Source organism: Myodes glareolus, chromosome 4, assembly GCF_982192425.1.
Source record: "Myodes glareolus chromosome 4, mMyoGla1.1, whole genome shotgun sequence".
In the NCBI taxonomy this organism is placed as follows: Eukaryota; Metazoa; Chordata; class Mammalia; order Rodentia; family Cricetidae; genus Myodes; species Myodes glareolus.
The window spans coordinates 2671722-2691880 of NC_142029.1; the positions used below are offsets into that span (position 1 = coordinate 2671722).

The following is a 20159-nucleotide window of genomic DNA, read 5'->3' on the forward strand; positions in this document are numbered from 1 at the left end:
AAAAGAGTAACAACTCCAGAGATAGACTCTCCAGAGCCTGGACGATGAATTCCTCAGGGGTTCCCTGAGACTCCTGACCCCAGGAACACCTAGGACTGGGCTGAGGGGGGCAGTTAGCAAGATCCTGGAGGGAAGGACAGTGGTGTGGGACCAGCACCTTGGTATAGAGAGCAGAGGGTTGAGCTAGAAGGGATGTGGGGAAGCAGTTACATAGATGGGGAAACTGAGGCAGGGAGTTGCCTGAGGTCAGATCAGAAACCAGCGATGAGGTAGGATGGGAGCTCTGATTCCTGGGCCCTGACTGTGAGGTGTGGGGGGATCTGGGCCCTGACTGTGAGGTGTGGGGATCTGGGCCCTGACTGTGAGGTGTAGGAGGATCGGGCCCTGACTGCGAGGTGTGGGGGGATCTGGGCCCTGACTGCGAGGTGTGGGGGGATCTGGGCCCTGACTGTGGGGGTGATCTGGGCCCTGACTGAGAGGTGTGGGGGGATCTGGGCCCTGAATGTGAGGTGTGGGGATCTGGGCCCTGACTCTGAGGTGTGAGGGGATCTGGGTCCTGACTCTGAGGTGTGAGGGGATCTGGGCCCTGACCGTGAGGTGTGGAGGGATCTGGGCCCTGACTGCGAGGTGTGGGGGGGATCTGGGCCCTAACTGTGGGGGTGATCTGGGCCCTGACTGAGAGGTGTGGGGGGATCTGGGCCCTGAATGTGAGGTGTGGGGATCTGGGCCCTGACTCTGAGGTGTGAGGGGATCTGGGTCCTGACTCTGAGGTGTGAGGGGATCTGGGCCCTGACCGTGAGGTGTGGGGATCTGGGCCCTGACTCTGAGGTGTGGGGATCTGGGCCCTCATCACGAGGTACCCACATGCATTTCTTACTAACAAAGGCAGATATGTGAATTTCCAGAAGGCTCAGCAACCTGCTGCTGCTGCTGCTGCTGAGAAAGGAGTGGATTTGAGGAATGGTCAGTGTTTGTGGTTCCATCCTTAAGGAGTGAGGAGGGGCAGAGACAGAGAGGAGAAAGAGAAGGAGGAGCAGGCTGAGGAACAGAAGCATAGGAGGATGTGGAGCAGGGGCAGGGGATTCAGTCGGGTCCTCACCGAGCCCTGGGAGCAGTGGTCCGTCTCTCCGCTGTTGAAGAGAGTCATGTCTTTGATGAAGACAGCAGTGGCCCTCAGGATGAAGGACATAAAGAGATGCATATGGATGTAGTTTCGGGTACAGTGTAGCTTCCTGCAAGGGGCAGATCCATCTGAGATGAGCAGGGGCCTTGGACCACCCCACCCTGATTGGTGCCATACTGGTAGATCAGGTAGGTGGTGGGAAGATGTGTGGCCCCCAACCCTGTGTTACAGGCCCTTCCTCCAAGGTGACAACCCTCAGTCCCAACTTCCTGGGCATCAAGAGTGTTTTGGCAGGCTTTCCCTCAGGTGTCTTGTATAGAGGAAAGGGAACAAGACCACTCTAGAGGCTACATCTTGGCCACCTGCTGTTGAGGCTGGGATGGTTAGCCTGGCGGAGGCAAGGGCGGGGATTGGGAGCTGTCTGAGGGTTAAACAATGGAGGGGCACACTGGGGCTCTACCTCACCTGAACAGGCTCAGGATAGTCATGGCAATCAGGAGGCTGGCGAGGGACAGGCCGTAGCCGATGGTGTAGCCAGTCTTCACCGCGCTGTAGAACTCCGTCTGTTGTTGCTGGGGGGAGGCAGGCAAGGATTTTGGGTCGGAGTTGGGAGATTGTTGGTGGAGGATAGGCTGGCTTATAGACTCTCCTGATGCCCCTGCCTCACACAAGGAAGATGTCCTCAGGACTCCCAAGAGCAGCTAAGCCCCGGTTTTTATAAATGCATGGACCGTGTGCCCAGAGTGTCCACAGTGGGTCCTTCTTTCTGCTGTGCACGCTGGATGTCAGCATGGGAACGAGCAGAACTTAAAACTTCCTCCCGCTTGTCACCCACTCACTTATTTTTTTAAAAAACAGACGTTTGGGAATCTCCCTGTATAACCCAGGCTAGCCTCAAACTCATGATCTTTTTGCCCCAGCCTCTCAAGTGCTGGGATTACAGATATAGAGAGGCAAACCAGCATGGGGGTTTCTATTGCAATTTTGGCTGCTCTGAGGACAGTCCCCCACTTGGGTGTGAGCCTATGAAAGTCCTGTGTGTACCCTGTTGGGGAAGCCAGGGGGCAAGGCCTTGGGAGTGTGAGCCTGAGGAAGGTGGACCTCAGGGTGGACAGAGGCCCAAGGCTCCCTCACCTCAACCACACTAGATGCACCATCTTCCATTCCACAGGCAATGTAGTAGGAGCTGGGCTCCAGCTGTGACCAACCTTCTTCAGAGCAGCTGCGGCTGACGTTGCGTCCTGGAAGCAGGTGATGGGCAGAGAAAAGATATGGTGGCGCTTAGAGCCAGGAGGCAGGAAGCAGGGCTCAGGGTGCTGGGCACAGGGTGCAGGGCACAGGGCGCAGGGTGCAGGGCACAGGGCGCAGGGTGCAGAGTGCAGGGCACAGGGCGCAGGGTGCAGGGCACAGGGCACAGAACTTAGTCTTGCTCACACCATGCCCTGGTGCTACTGGGTTCCAGCTCCCAGACCCAGGCCCTCGGGGTTCCCCTGAGGTGAGAAGTTCCCACAGGGCATCTGGGGGCCCCATGACAGGCTCAGTGCAGACATTACCATGCCTTCATTTTACAAAATGGAATTTAGATCCTTCTTTTTTTTTTGTGCAAACACAGAGGCAGGAAGACTCTGGTTTGTGTACACAGTCACGGCCACCTGTGCAGCACCAACCCAAAGGCGCAGACGGATGAGTGACATAGTCACACACAGAAAGGTATCATGCTCTCTATGTACAAGAGCACATTTAAGAACATGTGGGCCCACGGAGAGAGCAAGGCCATGTCAGAAGAACCAGGCAATAAATGGCCAAACACACCCAGACCAAGGAAGAGTTCAAAAACCTCCCTCACCTGGACCCCATAAGGAGCAGGACACCTAACATGAGGGTGGCCCCACCGACCTGTTATCTGAACACCCAGTGTGTGCGCGCCAAGGCACAGAAAATGCCTCACTGTCCCCGAGGCTGGAGCTCAGCATGTTTTCCACGGCTTGGCATGGCCCACTTGAATTCTGTCCACCTGTCCATTCATCTACTTGTCTGTCTGTCCATCCAACCGTACCTGGTCTTATGTCTTGCCTCAATGGTTCCGTACCTTTGCCAGACTGGGCACTGTGTCTGTAATCTGCCACCTGGGACTTTACTGACTCGTTTAACCACCTGATTTATTTTTTTCCATCTCTGCCAACTCTGCCTTTAATGCGTCTCTGTGTTGAGAATGCCGGGACTGCAGACGCCCTCCACATGTCTGTATTTACAAGGGTGCTGGGAAACCGCACTGAAGTGTTCACGTTTGCACAGCCAGAGTTTTCCCCAGAGGCGTCTCCCCAGCCCTCCCGCAAGTATTGTATCCAGCCACAGTAGAAGACTTCCTTCTAACCCCTCTTATGTTTAGCTTCTGTAAGAACCGACACTCCTTGTAGCGGGCATGCTTTCCTCAGCCCTGTCACCCCAAAGGACAGGAGTGGGGGTTGGCATCACCCTTCACCCACTCTTGCAAATGCCCCCTTGGGACCGAAGGCCGACGGCTTACACCCTTTCATCCACACTCTCTCCGGTCACTAGCCAGAGTCTCCCAGTTCTCTCCATCTGCTCCAGAACTACAGTAATTTTAACTGAGTATTGTATTATTAACAGATTAATAATAAGAATAGTTTTATTATTTTAATAGATAATAAAAAGTTTGGCTGCATAGGCTGTTCACCTCACAAGGTCATTTGGCTGCTGGGTCCTGGGGGCTGAAATCTTCATATCAGGTGCGCTCTGAGGTGAGGGCTGTGCCTACGGAATGGTAGCTCATTCACATCCCCTCAGATCCTCAACACTAGGGCTCCCACCTCTTCCTCCCTCTCAGAACCTCTGCCCATTTACTACACATCTGTTTACGGTCTCACTTAAAGGTGTGACCGTAGCACCGTGGCTCCCAGAGGCCAGGCAGGCAGCAGTTTCCAATGTCCCTTCCCACGGTGTAGCACGGGGCATGGAGTGATGGGAGGTACCCTCATCTGTGGACTGATCGTGGGCTGGGGGTCCTAAGGGGGCCTCCTTTCCCTTTCTGTCTTACATGTGAACATTTGATCAAACAGAGCATGACAAGGTACGTAAACAAAGCCGTGTGGCGGTTTCCTAGGGCGCTAAAAGTCATCTGTCCCAGGTTGTTACAGACTGAGTCATAACCAAGACAACAGAACATGGGAGGCATAACTCAATCTGACCTGCCAGTCAATCAGTTATCAATTGCTGGGCAAATATTTAGCGAGCCCTTCCCACATGCTTATCTCCATGTGAAGAGCTAATCAAATCCCGCGAGTCCTCTGGATGCCATTCCTGGCCGTGAAGCCCCCTCGCTGGCCCCACTCACTCGGGCCTTCAGCCCAGGCTCTTTACCGTGAATCGAGGAGAAGAGCTGGAAGATGAGAGGGCAGCTCAGGACCACCACCTGGCCCCGCGGAGTACTTGGCCAACAGGTGAGGTTGTCCCACATCTTGCTGCAGCCTGTGGGGTGAAAGCAGAGAGGACACACTGTCAACAAATGGGCACCGTGAGCACACTCTTCCTCCTCTTTCTCTTAGAGGGTCTCCTGTCGAGTGGAGGTCATGTCTGTCCATGCTGCAGAGGTCCTTTTCTGATGGGAAGGAAAAGAGGGTCCTCTCCCCATAAGGGATGGAGCTTCCTTCCCCACACGGCATCATTTACTTATTTTAGACAGGGCCTTGGGTAGCCCCGGTTGGACCTGTGGAAGATCCTGGGTTTCTGGTCCTCCTGTCTCTAGCTCCTGAGTGTTGTTGGAGCTACAGGTGTGCGCTACTATACCCCATTTATACAATGCTAGGGATCAAACCCAGGGCTTGTTGTGCTTGCTAACCGCCAACCAAGCTACATCCACATTTGAGAGACAAGCACCAGAGATGCCAGGCAGGTAGCCTAGCTGGTTCTGCTCCATGGCATACTGTCTCTCATCCTGGATGAGCTACTGGGCACTTGTATAGGTGTCAATCTTTTTGAGTGGCGAGAGCTGAGGTTTTGGCATCCGAGGGCTCCAGAGCAGTGGCTTTGATTCTGTGGAGCGTTCTGGGAAAGCCGACCCTGGGAAAAGGGAGCAAAGCCTGTTTGCACTGTGTTCTGAACTTAACCGAGAGTTGGTCAAAGTGTGAGACGGTCATGTCACCTACCGCCGGGCTATCTGAGTCAGTGTCGAGCACAGCTGTATACTCCAATCCACGTTTACAGCTCTCTCGTTCCCAGAGCTTATATTTATAGGCACAACCTTCAGACTGTCTCCTCTATGGTTTACAGCCATCACGCCTGCACACGCACACAGCACTTGATACGTCACCCTCCTTTCTGTTTTTTCTTTTATAGAGCGCCGTATATTTCTGGCAGCACAATGAGCGGCCTTCATTCTTATGGTTTGTGAGAAAACAGACATTTAGATTTCAAAATCTTCTATTACCAAATTACCGGCAGCTGTTTCAAGCAATTCAACCCCACAGTTCGAGCCTGCCTCCTCAACACAAACAAGGCTATTCACCCACATTCAAACAGCAAGCTCCATCCCAAGAGGCTCTGTTAGAGACCATCATTGTTTAAAAACACAAGTATGCGTCTTCTGAATTGTGTTCTATACTAGTAAATGCAGCAGCGGAGATGTTCCCGTGAGACGCCGGGTACAGTGGAGCGCACCGGCTCTTCACAGAGCTTGCATGCAATGCACTGTGATCTGGCTGGTGAGCATGCCAAGGGGCACCTCCGGGGGATCTACAAAACTAGGTATCCCTGGGGTAAGACAGCTCCTCTGGACACCTCTCCTGAAGGAGGCTGTCTTTTGCAATGCTGCCAGCCCCAATGATTTGCTCAGGAAACCCAACCCCAGAGTCAAAGTCAATGCCATCCGGGCCAAGCCCAGACCAGCCCAGGTCCGAAGGTTCACAAGTTCCCAAGAAGGGGGCCTGGGAAGAGGAGGTGGAGGGATGTACCCACCTGGGAGAAGAGCCTCTGGACTCTCAGGGCTGTGATCATGTGGCAGTCAAGGAGGGGAGTGGGGGGTGGGGGGACCTCCTGGTGCTGCAGCGGTACCTGCAGTGAAAGCTAAGGAAGTCTTCCTGGGGGCCGGCCACTTTAACATGTCCCTTATCTATCCTGAGCCCCATGGTTTGCTGCTTTGGCTGATGGTTCATCTTGGGCTCCTAGGAGGACGTACAGCAACCCCCCAGGCTGGGAAAACCTGCTCATGATTTAGAACCTGTTTCAATGAACATCAGCAAGCTCTAGGTCTGGAATGTGCCAACATTGTTCCAGTCTCTACATAAATAGCTTATATAACCGGTCCATTTCACAGATGAGGAAATGGAGGCAAGGCGGCAGGATGAGGTGTGGCCGAGCCGCTTGCCTGTTCACACATTCCTCTCCTGGTTTTCAGGGCTTGGTAGCATTTCTCTGGGAAACTGGCCGCTGCTGGACTTTCTGTACCCAGGCTGACAGTGCTGGGCACACCCTGTTTTGCAGACCAGCTATTGTGTCTGGGTCCCTGCCAGACCTGGCTTTCAGAGTTGCCAGCCTGAGCTGGGGGCGGGGGCGGGGGCGGGGGCTGGGGCAGGGGTGCTGGGCCCTGTGCTCAGCTTCACCAGAGGTGAGACAGAACAGAAGGGCACTGGGCTATGCTTTGTGGGCACTCTGCATTTGGCATCAAATGCTGTGAACTGGTACCGGGCCCAGGTCATCAAGCAGACAAGGGACCTGAGGAAGACTTACGGGGTGCTGGTTAGGAAGCTCCTTGCAGAGGGCAGCTCAGCACTGGTTTGCTGGGGTTACTGGGCTGGGAAGCATGGATAAGTGACAGTCATGAAAACACTTGGTTTCTAGAAATGACTGTCTGAGAGATGTGTGCCCATTCAGGGCTAAGACCCCAATAGGAAAACCAACTAAGAGGCTGAGAAGGCAGGCAGGCACAAAGCCCCCAGTAAGTCAATTTTATAAAATTTTCCATCCATAATGACACATACATGTACTTCCAGGCATACTGTCCCCAGACATACATGCAAACATACATGAATGGGCATGGGAAGGCCACCACGTGAGCAGACATGGAGAGACACAGTGTACAGACCGAACACACGCTGATGCACTTAGAAGCAGGCAGAGTGGCAGACTGGAGGGGCAGGCGCAGCCTCAGACAGACATGGGCCAGAGGTGCCCACCTGTGCCCACGCCAATGTGTACAGAGCCTCAGTAGCTGCCAGGGCAGACCTGAAATCTGTAACCTATGCCTGCCTTCTTCCAGATCCCGGGATGATTGCTGTGTACAGGGCGTTGGCACTGCACAGGCACCCTGTGCCAGCGGTGACCTCATTGAATTCATGAGGGTGGCCAGTTCCCATTCTGGGGACAGGTCTGGAGAGGAGTTGCAGTGGGGTGAGCTCTGGAGTCTGGGCTTCCTGGGTTTCCTCCGCCATCTTGAGGCCTGCCCAGACCAGCCTGCAGTTGGCAGCATAGTGTGGGGCACATAGACAGTAGGTGGGTCGAGTCACCCACTGACCCAGGCTTCAGTCTCAGGGCCACAGGAGTCAGGGGCCATCCCGCCATCAAGTGTGGCCCAGGCCAGGCCCATCTATGAGACTACATAACCACATACACTCATGAGCACAGGAGGCCTTTGCACCAGGGTTAAGGAGGGACCCAAAAAGATTACAAAACAGCCTCAGAATGGTGCCAGGAGCCAGGAGCCAGCAAGCTGGACAGGTGCCCCTGCTCCCATTATGTAACAGTGAGCACAGCCTGGGGAGATGACCCAGGATGGCGGCCCAGCTGACTTTCTGCCTCTGCCCCACCATGCTGGCTCTCTCCCAACACAGTGAGCCTTGAGCCTCCCACCTTCTCAGCCCCCCTGCTTCCCTCAACCTACCCACCTTTCCACATTTGCCCAACCCTGGGCAACCACGCCAAGTAGACAGAGACCCCGTTTGTCCTGATGGCCTCTGCAGTGTCTCACCAGTTGGTCTCATCTACACTCTAGGTAAGTTAGGGGTCAAAGAAGTTATTTGGGAGTGCTCCCATGGCAGGTGGGGAGAGGCAAGGGAGCACTCTTGGAACCCACCCGACTCATCTTGGAAAGTCTCTACCATTGAGTACCCTAGATCTCCCACCTTAAGTGGCCCAGCAGCCATGGCTGGACCCTTAAGGGCAGACCAGTCTGTACTTTCAAAGCCGTGGTTTACCACGTTGTTCCCAGACCTGGGTGAGGTCAGGAAAGCATGGAGGCCTTGTGGCCCTTCTGCTGTGTGATCCCTGACTTCTCGGGCCTAGATCCCAACCCGACTGCCCGTTGTGGAAGGCTCATGCTTTGGACTGGGCTCAGGACACGAGGGAACCCGGGACTCCATGGGACTCCTCTGCTGCCACAACACGACTCACCTGTGGTTTCGTTCTCCAGCTGGGCCTCCTCCAGGCACTGCCTGCGCTCTGTCTCAATCATCTGCAGGTACTCACACTCCTGCTGCGGGCTGGCTGCCCGGCTGCCCTGAGGACAAAGCAGACAGAGATGTCAGCCTCATCTGCAGACTTGAGGAGCAGGGGCCAGATCGGGGCCAGCCAAGGCTGAGCTAGCTCTCCTCCCAAGGATCTGAGCTCCACACCGGATCTTCACCGTAGCCCCAGACTGAACCCCCACTCCAACCTCAGTCTCTAACCCATGCTAGGTCCAGACGAGCCCTTATCCCAGCTCCAGTTTGTACCTCACAACAGCCCCAGACAGTACCTGATCCTGTCCTGTGTGCCTAAAATTTTCTCACCGACCCCCAGGTTCTGCCTTGAGGACCCTCTCAGGCCTCTGCTCCTGAGCCATGCTGCTGCTCTAAGCACCCCAACTCTGGGTGAGACACAGCCCCAGGCAGAGGTCAAAGAGCCTTCGCTAGACTCTCTGCTGATCACTAACTAAGGTCTGCGACTCTGTCCCTGCCTCCGTCACCCTTGCGTGGATAATGCCACGCTAGTGATTCCCTGTTAGAGGATGCTGGACACCAGCCCTGAGCTCCTGTGGCCAAGCCCAGGCAGAACGAAGGAGTCTGGCTGCAGTATCTCCTCCGTCTGCAGATCCTCTGTTCATTCCTGCTCATGCAGTTGGGACAGGAATACTGACCCTTTTCTCCCAGACCTCACCATCTCCTTCACCACAGAAAAAGCTAAGGCAGATTCCACGAGGACCAGGGAGGTGTGAGTAAGTAAGTGACACCCCACAAGAAGTCCCAAGGCCCCACCAGCCCCCTGATCCTCTAGGAAGTCAGAGAGGGATTGGAGAAGCCCTTGCTTTTCTCCTGGATGCCAGCATGTCCTGGCTCAGGATCAGGGTTGAGTGACAGGCACAAGGCAGTACATGCATGGCACTGGGGTAGATATGGGCTTGGGTGGTAGCTGCCTGGGGTCACGGGGAAAGCGGCAGGCCTTGGGGGTTTGTGGGTATGTAGAAGATGAAAGTCTCTGTGGGTAAGCAACCCAACAGGACAGCTTGGGTCTGCCTCTGTCTTTAGGAAGTGACCACCACGCCTGGCAATCCAGTCTCCACGAGGGCCCGGGAAAAGCTCCGGAGGGGGACCTCACAGTTGGTTGCCGGGTCTCCCTTTCATCGTTCTTACCGTCTCAGTCTCTGCATGGAAAATCGACATCAGTCAGTCCCCACTCCACCCCCGACTCAGCCCTGTTGACAGAAGCCTAGCAAAACAACATAGACATGGGACCTTCATTTACTTCATCCCTCCAAGGGGAACCCTTAGCCTGTAGCATCCAAGTACACAGAACTCCAACAGTGGTCTAAATGAGTCAATACCAGCAGACAGCTGGGCACTCTCCACTACCATCAAGAGAGAGGTCTAAGCTGAGGCTTGGCCACTGTGTCCCTCCCACCCCAGCAGGTTTCTCATTCCTGTGAGCTGTGAGCGTCATCATTTCCCAGGCCACCAACGGTCCAGCCAGCATTGTTTGTCCTAGTCCAGGTCCATGGGAAGACCTCCTCCTCCTCCTCCTCCTCCTCCTCCTCCTCGTCCTCCGCATGTCCCTGCCATCCAGACCTCACATACCGAACAAAGGTACCCAGTCAGCTGGAGTCCAGACACAGTTGCTAAGTCCCTTTCAACTTGACAAGGAGCACGGGGCTGTCATGGAGCATCGTTCGCCAGCACCATTGAAAGAAAAGGCAGCTCCAGGGAGACCCAGCAGCTGTGTCCCCTTAGGGATCGTGAGCGTCACCTCTTTCAGCCAGAAAGCTTGTAGTGATAAGGCTTAGGGATCCATCCTCAGGTGTGGGGAGTGGGGTAGTCAGGAAGTCGGGACGGGCCAGCCACCTTGCTTGCATAGGAGCACACAGCTTCTCCTTGGTACCCTCCCAGGCCCAGTCTACCAACAGCTGGGTGCCTTTGGAGTTTTGGCCTCATCCACTGAGCTGTGACATGAAGGCAGGATGGGGACAGGTGGCTGCCTGCTGTGTCTGTGTACGAGCCTACTCACAAGCTTTCCTGTTGAAGGAGGCTGCTGGTTGGTGCCCAGCTAGCTCAGTTGGTAGAGCAGAGCATTAGACTCTTAATCTCAGGGTCGTGGGTTTGGGTCCGACGTTGGGTGCCAATTTGTTATAATGAGGAGGCCGCTTGTTCGTTTCCTGGCTGCCCAGCCCCGAAATAATCACACAAAAACTATATTACTTAAATCACTGTTTGGCCCATCAGCTCTAGTTTCTTATTTGCTAACTCTTACATCTTAATTTAACCCATCTCCATTAATCTGTGCATCACCATCAGGTTGTGAAACCAGCAAAGTTTCATATGTCTGTCTCTGGCAGTGCCTCCATGGCTTCTCCTGACTCTGCCTCCTATCTCCCAGCAATCAGTTTAGTTTTCCCCACCTACCTCTCTTCCCTGTGCAGGCCCGAGACAGTTTCTTTATTAATCAATGGTATTCACAGCATACAGAGGGGAATCCCCCATCACTTTCCCTTCCTCTGGTGCCAGGTTCTCATTAGAGAACCCCGGCCCCATCACTGCTCCTGGTGAACCCTCTTGCAGAGGACTGGAGTGACCAAGACTTAAGACAACCAGCATTCCCGCCTCAGTGCCTGGCACCTGGCCCAAGCCAGGCTTCTCTGAGCCAGAAGGCTCACACTCCTGGGAGTTTGGATTAAGCTAGGAAGCAAATGGGTTTACTTTTCCCCCACTGAATTGGAAAAACCTCAAAGGAGCAGAGGCTGGGGCTTCTGTGGTAATCTTGTTGACGAACAGAATGTGAAGATGAGACCACCGAGGGGAGTGGCAGGATGGAGACAGAGAAAATCCAGAGGTGCCTGGAGTGAAGGCAGGCTATATTTGAAACCAGATCTTCCCACAACAAGAGCTAATAGTTTTGTTTATGGTTGAAGCTGGTTAATTTTCCCATCTCAGGAACCCAAAGTGCCCATTCTTGCAGGCTGAGGACAGAAAAGTGGCTGTCCCTCACTTTTGGGGTCTTCTTAAGCCAGAGTAATAGCCAAACAGATTTCTAAGTGGTGTTCCATATTTGTGTGTGTGTGTGTGCATGCACATGCATGCGTATGGGCACATGTACAAATATATAAATGTGTTCATAGAGGCCAGAGATAACCCAAGGTGCTGTTCCTCAGGTATTATCCACCTTATTTTTTGAAACAGGGCTCTCGCTGGCCTAGAATGTGCCAAAGAAACTGGACTGGCTGGCTTGCAAGCCCCAGAAATTCACCTGTCTCCAACCCCCCAGCACTGAGATTTCAAGTTCCTGCCAGCCACCCATTTCTTCTCCCTCCCTCCCTCCCTCCCTCCCTCCCTCCCTCCCTCCCTCCCTCCCTCCCTCCCCCTCTCCCTCCCTCCCTCCCCCTCTCCCTCCCTCCCTCCCCCTCTCCCTTCCTCCCTCCCCCTCTCCCTTCCTCCTTCCCCCTCTCCCTTCCTTTTTTTAATTCCCTCTGTTTCTTCCTTTATTTTCAGCATCAGTTCCAGCGATCTAACTCAAGTATTTATGCTTACAAGATAAACAGGTTACCAACAACCATCTCTTCCGATATTCTGAGGCAAACAGGTTACCAACAACCACCTCCAGATATTCGTTCCTTTTTGAGTCACTGTGGGACACCTAGTTCTTAGCCACTTCTGCCTGCTACTCTTTAATAAAATTTTGGCTGACACCATGCAACTGCCACTCCAGAAGTACTGCCTCCGAGCACGGTTTTGAGTCAGAGAGAGGAGAGAGCATGGATCCAGGATTCCCCAGGGTAATCTGGAATCCTGGACAGCTGTGAACCATGAAGAGGTATGTATCCAGTAGCTAAACTGTCTTTGCCAAAATTTAGTTGAATAAAACACCAGTGTCTGGAAGAATGTAGAGGAAATAGTGACCCAGAGAGGGACCTGAGGTCACCCAGTAAGTCACATCCAAAGTCTTTGACCCTAGTCTGTGTAGCATCAATCCTTTGCCAGAGATTGGCCTTTGGTCATCTGGTCAACCACGGCCCTTGGGAGGACAGAGCCAGGGCAGTTCCCTTTGGCCCTTATCGCTGAGGAATTCAGGCAGACCTTGGACTTCCTCTCTCATTTGTTTCCTTTTTCTAAACATCCTCTTTATCCTTCTGGACTCTAGACATATAGTGGACATTGGAAAATTCCCTAGACAAATACAGCCAAGTTTGCTGATCACTGGACAAGCTCCAGGGTGGGATCTAGGTGGACAGTGGGTATCAGGGTGGGTCACAGAGAGAGTTTATACATAATGAAGAAAGAGTTGACAATCAGGGGTGGAGTCAGCATCCCAGGGTACACACAGGCCATGAGAAGTAAAAGCACCACCAAGTTTGAGGCTGCAGGAAGCCTTGGGTAGCTACTGTGAGGAGTCATGGAAGGGAGGCAGGGATAGACTTGGGAAGGGCCTTCAATGCCAGTTCTGAAGTATGAGTTTGACTCCCAGGCTATGGAGACCCTCAAAGATGTGGTTCAGGAGGATGAGGGTAGGGGACACACACTTTGCAAAGACCTGTCATATTATTGGTGGCTGGATACTGGGGAACAAGAGTGTTTTGGGAGACAGGTGACTGCTGAGGGAGTTACGAGGTGGACGGAGTCAGAAGGAGTGTGCTGTCTGCAGAATTCTAAGCACGAGGAATCACTATGGATGACTCATGCCGCTGTGACTTGTTCCAGAATCGGGGACCATCAGAAGAGGGAAGGAATCAGCAGCAGTTGGTAGGGCAGTCTGAGGGGTCCCATTTAATATCTTCCCTATTGCATTAGCCCTAGACAAAACCCATCACACATACTAAGACCCGATCACATGATGGCAGCTGTGGAGGGAAACTGAGGACCTGGGGAGAGGAGACGCTCTGTAGAGGACTAAAGAGCTCATCTCACTGGTGACGGCATGAGAAACCCCAATAGGAGGGTGCAGCAAGCTGAGCTGTGTGGTTGCTACACCAACACACACAGACACACACAGAGACACACACAGACTCACAGATACACAGACACAGACACACAGATACACCCCCCCCCATGTGATGAACTGCCACTTCAGAGCTGTACATTTTTCTAATTAAAAAAATATTTGCAGGTATTGGGCAGAGCGCGGCACAGCCACAGCCCCAGGAAGAAGCAGGGGTGAGGAGGTGGTGGAGCCTTGTGAAGACAACAAGATACTTGGGTGGGTGACTGGGTGATTTACCCAAGCATATCTGCACAAGGAGTATAACAAAGGCATTAAGTTCACACTTCTCCTGACTCAGTCTACCTCCCAGTGCCCCCAGCGGAAGACTCTTGTTCCCAATGGCACAGCATATCACATCGGGCTTCACAGGCCAAGGACACCACCCTCACAGCAGGGGACTGTAGAAAGCGGGGCAGTTATTAGGAAAGTCCTAGCCCCGACCCCACGCCAGGCTGGGCCTGCTCCTGGCACAATGCATGTCTGATTTCTTTCCCCTTCCTCGTATTTTCATGCCTCTTTCTCAGGAACGTGAACCTTTCCTCTCGGCTAACCCACATTTTATGAATCATGGCTCCTCTGCAGGACAGCTGCGCTCTCAAAGTGAAAAATGGAGGGAGGGAGGGAAAGAGGGAGACACAAGGAGGAGGAGGTAGAGGAGGAAGAGGAGGAGGAGAAAAATGAGATATCAGGGTGCAGAGTTGCATTTTGGGGGTTCCAGGAGGTTGTAGGGATGTCCCCATCAGTGAAGTATTTGTGGGGGAAGCATGAGGACCCAAGTTTGGATGCTCAGCACCCACGTAAAAGCCACCTCGTACAGCGGTGTACATCTGGCTAGCTAGTCTAGGTATTTACCCAAGAAAACAAAATATCTACTCCACACAAACTTTTCTGTCAATGTATATGGCCACTTAGTTACAATTGCCCCAAACTGGAAACTGTATTCCTGGCAATCCTCCTGCCTCAACCTCCTGAGTGCTAAGATTCTAAGTATGTGTCACCATACCCAGCTCATTTTATCATTTTAAACTCTCTCTCTCTCTCTCTCTCTCTCTCTCTCTCTCTCTCACACACACACACACACACACACACACACACACACACACACACACGAGGCTGTCTCTTGTTTGTCCTGGACACACCTAGGGAAGAGGACCCCGGGTCTGCGGGTGCTGCTGGTATCAATGCTCCCTGCAGAATGCTGAACACCAGCTACTCAAGGAGCCTGAGGCTGCAAGTCTTCAACTTACAGATGGCAGCCTGTGGAATCTTCCCCTCCTCCAGTGCCCTGTTTTGCAGGAAGAACTTGTTTTGAAGGTGGCTAGGAGGAGGCGCTTCTTCCTGAGAGATGTGGATCTTAGTACCTTCAACCATGTAAGACAGACTGCATAGAGGGCGGTCCTGCCCGTGCTCACTGCCAAGGAACCTCACTCTTACCCCAAATGCCTGCCAGCTGACTGTCTGACCCCATCAGTCAGACAGAGGAGCCACTGCAATAGGACAAGCCTCTGAGAATGTCACTGTTCACTTCATTGTGCTTAAGTGTGGTTGGAGAACATTTAAGTATTGGATTTGAGGGAGACTAGTATGCATATTGTGTTAGGTGTGACCAGAACATCATTGTTATACAGGAAAGTGGTCTTTGAGTTTAGAGATGCATTTGGAACCAGGGTTGAAGGTCAATATTCTTCTAATTGACTTAAATATACTTTAGCCAAAATAAACAAGTGATGTAAAAATTAAACATTAAAGTGACCCATTGCAAACCTGGAGAATATTTGTATGTTCATTATACTATCCTTTTACAAAGATTCTAATTTTTTATGTGTATGTGTGTGTATATCTTAGCATCTGAATGTGCATCACATATCTGTAAGTGCCCAAGGAGGGGACAAGAGGGTGTTGGATGCCCTGAAACTGGAGCTATGGGTGGCTGTGAGTGTACCAATACGGGTCCTCTGCAGCAAACCGGTGTACTGCTCTTAGCCACTGAGTGCAACAGAGAGTCCTGCTGAGGGTCCTGCTGAGGAGCAGTCCTCCTCCAGAGGGTTACCAAGGAACCCTTGCTAGCCATGAACCCCTGCTGGGCCACACCTGGCCTGGCTCTGAGTCAGCACCCAGCCCCTAGTCCATCCTTTGTGCTACAGACACCTTTTGTTGCCCTATGTGAACCTTGACTGAAACTTGGTTCAAGGAAACCCGAAAATACCAGGTATTTGCACTTGGTATTGTATTTTTGGGAGCTTCATTCAGTTTCTTTAGAGATATTTCAGAAATCAACCAGCTGAAGTGTAAACACAGGGGAAAATAAAAATGCCGGGAGGCAAAGGGAAAGCGACTCGGTCCACTGAGACTGAGCCCCTGCACCCACAAAAGCTAAGTTCATTCTCAGTGTCTCTGAGTCTTCTCTTCATTACACAGACCTGCACGAACCCACACACCGCGCCACGCTACACGCTACAACGGAGCCATTTCTCCAGTCCCTTATTGTGCTATTCTTACATTCATTCATTTGTGCGTTCATGCATTTATTTGTTTATTTACTTATTTGAGGCAAGTTCTCACCTAGACTGCTCTTGACCTCAGCCCTCCTGCCTCGGCCTCTTGAGTGCTGGAATTACAGGCATGGGCCACCACTTACTGCTTTACTATAATAGTCTTTCTACTTGTTTATGTCTGAATCATTTTACAGTAAAAGAAAAACAAACAAACAAAAAAACCACCAAAATCTATCCATGTAGTGGATAGATAAAACTCTTCTCTTCAGGCCCTGCTGAGAAGCAGGAGACAGTTTCCATGCCTTGTGGCTCTCCCGCGTACAATGCTGGGACTGCAAAGGGGAGGGCAAAGTCTGAGAGGCTGAGAAAGGCAAAGGCTCATTTCAGTCCCCAGCCTCCAATCCTCACCCATGACCCAAGCAGCCACACTGAAGGGGTCGCTAATGGCGGGAGGGTGGCCGGGGAGAGGCCCTGTGCTGGTATAGTAACACAAATCGGATTGCCATCAAGGCTTCCCTCACTGTGAGATGTCCCGCCTCCTCTGAGAGGCCTTGTCACCTCCCGAAGACACCTCATGAGGACACGCCACCCACTCCACAGATCTTGCCTGCCTTTGTTGGATAAAGGTCCAAGTTCAGAGATCAAGAAGCAGGGATGACCTATCTGTCACATGGGCCACACAACATCTTGACTATACATTTTCTCCCTTCAGAGTTCACACAGGGCTGTCTGGACACCCAGCCCTTCTCTCACCTAAGACCTGTGGCTCAGAGAAGATCAGGCCCCAGCTAGAGAGTGGGGCTAGCTCCAGCCCAGCCTGGCCCTTCCAATTCTCCTCCACACTAGGCCAAGGGTTCTCTTTTCTCTTCAGGGATGAGGAAACCATGTCCTTCTGTGGAGATTAAAGATGTTTCCCAAGCCAACCAGCCATGGCAGTGGGGGTAGGGCAGAGTCTAAGGCTCTTGTCCTAAGCTGTGACCCCCATGCAAGTTACAGAAGCCTCAGAGGAGGCTAGGTTTCCAGACTCTAGGATGCAGAGGCATAAACCTCTAGCAAATTCTGTCTTTCAGTGTGGCCCTGGGGGTCCTGAGCAGGCATAACTGAGGTTGTATCTCTATTCCTCAAGGTAGCCTGGCCCAGTAGCCACCATATTTCCCGAAGTTCATAGTACGATCTGCTGAGGCCAGAGGCCTGGGCAGTAGTGGGAAGACCCTGGAAAGGTTGGTAGTAGTGGCCAAGAAGGACTCAGTGCTGTGGGAATTCTTTCCACCAATAGGACTCCTCTGGTGAGGTGTGACCTTCGGAAGCAGGTGGCTTCCACCTGTCTGCGGAACGCTCAAAGGAGCCAGCCTTGCCCTTCGTCCTGGCCGTTCAGGTTCTAATGAAAAGTGGGGACTGGGGTGCTCTCTACCTTCCGGGGCCGGGCTAGCAAAGCCTGTGTTCAGTGTTTGCAGCTGAAGAAGGTCGGCCATGGAGCCAAACTTCAGGGCATTGCTGTGCTTCTTCCAAGGGGGTTTCCCCATCCATCTGTCTGTCACAGCAGCCCTGTCCCTCAGTTCTAAGAGGCAGTGCCATGCAGGTCACTGTGCAGGTCTCTGGTTGTGCCATGCTCCTGTAGTGGAGACTCTTACAGGTAGGACCTCAGACTGTCTCTAGTCTGAGTGTCCCCACTGGCCTGGCACTGGGTGTCTGCCTGCTGCCCCAAGGGGGCAGGAGCTATGGAAGGAAGGCCTTGGGACATACTTCACTTCCTCTTCGGGGACACACTGGAGGTTTTCTTTTCTTTCCTTTTTTTTTTTTTTTTTTTTTTTTTGGCTTCCCCGTTCAAAGATTTCCCTTCCCAGGCCAAGGCAGGGCCCCATAAACAACGTGATAAGGCTCTGTGCCTTCAATGTGAACTCTGCAGCTGCCATTTTATGGCTCTGATAACATATCCCCCCCAAGTCCGGCTGGAGCAGGAACACTGGGTGCCCATTCCAGGAGGGAGCAAGTAAGGACAACAAGGCAGAAACTGGACCCTCCTCCAGGCCAGGCTAAGCTCCTTCCCCTGCTTTTGTGGGTCATGGCTTGACCTGGCCTAAGAGGACAGTAAGTCTGATGCCACACAAGGGGCAGAACAGCTCAGGAGGGGAGGCTAGTGGACCCATAGTGGACCCAAAGGATGGGGTCAGTGTGGGACCCCATCAGAAGCAAACAGGAGGAGGGATTGGAGTTGGTGCTGAATGAATAAGACCTGAGAAGATGGGAAGGAAGGTATTGGAGGGCTGGGCTCAAGCTATGGCTAGATGGAGGGCACCTGGAGACCTCCAGCGGTCCAAGGACCCCTGGCTTATCCAAAATGAAGTGGAGAAGCAGGGAGCCAGGGCTGGGAGAGCTGGAGAACTGCTGGTGTGTGGTCTGCAGATGGTGACACTGAGGACCAGAGTTAGATGGAGCTTGGCGTCTGGGAAGTGGGAATGTGAGCTGGAGGAAGGGGGCGATGCTTGCCAATTCTCAGAGGGCTACACTTCAGCCAGGGCATGAACTTTCCCAGGTTAGGGTGTGCCAGACACTGGTGGGGTGGAAACAGACTCATCCTTAATCTGGAGGTGACGGAAAAGGAGGTAACCATGGGATAGAACCCACTAGGTGACCAAGATTCCCCACCCTCCTCCAAGCCGCCTGCTGTTTCCAGACCAGAATTCACCTGGGAAAAGACTGTCCACAGGCAGGGAACAAAGGGAGGAAGGCAATCACCTCTAACCAAGTATGGCTGGCAAGGGCTGGTATGGCTCCTGTGGCCTCACTTTGTCCTGCTGTAAAATGGGCAGACTGAGTCTTGAGGTCTTCCTTACTCTCAGAGGAGGTGACCCAGCATCTGCCCCGAGGCCCACAACCACGGGATCACACCCACCCACATATCTGTGTGGGAGGAACAGGAGGTCAGAGGCAGAGCAAGGCACATGCCTGTCCCTGCCACCAACTCCCACCTTCCTTTAGTTAGAGGAGGTAGAGCGGAAGGAGAGTCCTGCCACCCCTAAGATTCCAACGCCCATTTCCTAGGCCATAGGCATGGACGGTGCATTTGCTGTTCTGTCTTCATATCCCACAAGTTCACAAAATGCCCAGAGGCGCTTCCAGACACTCACAGCCTCCTTCCCACCTCACAGTCTACCGGATCTCCCATCTCACCTGATCCCGCCGCCCACAGTTCTCCTCCCCCACGCACCCCCACAGGCACTCCTCACAAAGCAAAGCAAGTCTGGGGCTCCCTCTCTCCCTCAGCCTCTCCACCGCTGCCTGGGATGGCCTCGAGTTGAGCGCTCTAGGCTGCTCTGGGAGGGACCCGGTGCCATCGAGCTCCCACGCCTCTGGGCTAGATCCGGTCCCGGGTGAAGAGAGAAGATGAGAACCGCGCTCTTGCTGCCCCCCGATGGTCAGATGGCCCCAGATCCTCCGTCCCGGCAGCTCCCTTTTACCCAGGGCTCCCGGTGGAGGGGCGCACACTCACCGCGGGTCCGAGGACGCAGGCGAGGGCTCCTGCCAGCACGCAGAGCCAGCGGGCAGGCGGTGCGCTCGAAGGGCGCATGGTTTGCCCTGAGCCCGCCGCAGGCGGCCGGAGCGGCTGCGGGGTCTGGGGCCGGTTCAGCACGGTAGAGTGGCGCGGGCCGGCGGCCCCGGCGCTAAGAGGAGCAGCTCCGGGCCCGGGGAGGGCGGCGGGGGCTCGTCTGACGGGCGGCAGGGTTACCCAATGGCGCGGTGGAGGCGGGGCCTCGGCGCAGGTAGGGGGCGGAGCCTGGGCGCCCCGGGGCGTGAACGCGGAGTCCCGCTAGTGGTGTACGTCGTAGGGAGCTGTAGCTCTTCTAGTCCTAGCGGCTCCGTTGCGGGGACGCTGGGCTTGATACCGCCCAGCGTTCCCCGCGCCTGCACCTTCTCTCCTAACACAGGCCCCACCCTCGGCCCCCCACCCCCGCCCCCGGCAGCGTGCTCCTCCGGTCGTTTGCTCCAGGGGGTGGGGGTGGAGGGGAGCGGCCGCCTCCCTGGTTCCCACGCCCGCGCGCAGCCCAGATTCCTGGCCGATAAGGGCCGCAGCTTTCCGGGGCTACACA

General features: G+C 53.8%; 1 protein-coding gene across 1 annotated transcript in view; it reads right to left on the reverse strand.

Annotated features, from left to right (window-relative positions):
• Positions 1-19741, reverse strand: part of Vipr1 (vasoactive intestinal peptide receptor 1) — a 31064-nt gene extending 11323 nt beyond the window's left edge. Inside the window, exons 1-6 of the mRNA XM_087905127.1 lie at positions 19562-19741; positions 8528-8633; positions 4505-4612; positions 2258-2364; positions 1589-1695; positions 1100-1232 (exon numbers count right to left, since the gene is read on the reverse strand). Of these exons, the coding sequence (XP_087761253.1) occupies positions 1100-1232; positions 1589-1695; positions 2258-2364; positions 4505-4612; positions 8528-8633; positions 19562-19639 (639 nt within the window). The 5' untranslated portion in view covers positions 19640-19741. The remainder of the gene's footprint in view (positions 1-1099; positions 1233-1588; positions 1696-2257; positions 2365-4504; positions 4613-8527; positions 8634-19561) is intronic.
• Positions 19742-20159: the final 418 nt, after the last annotated feature.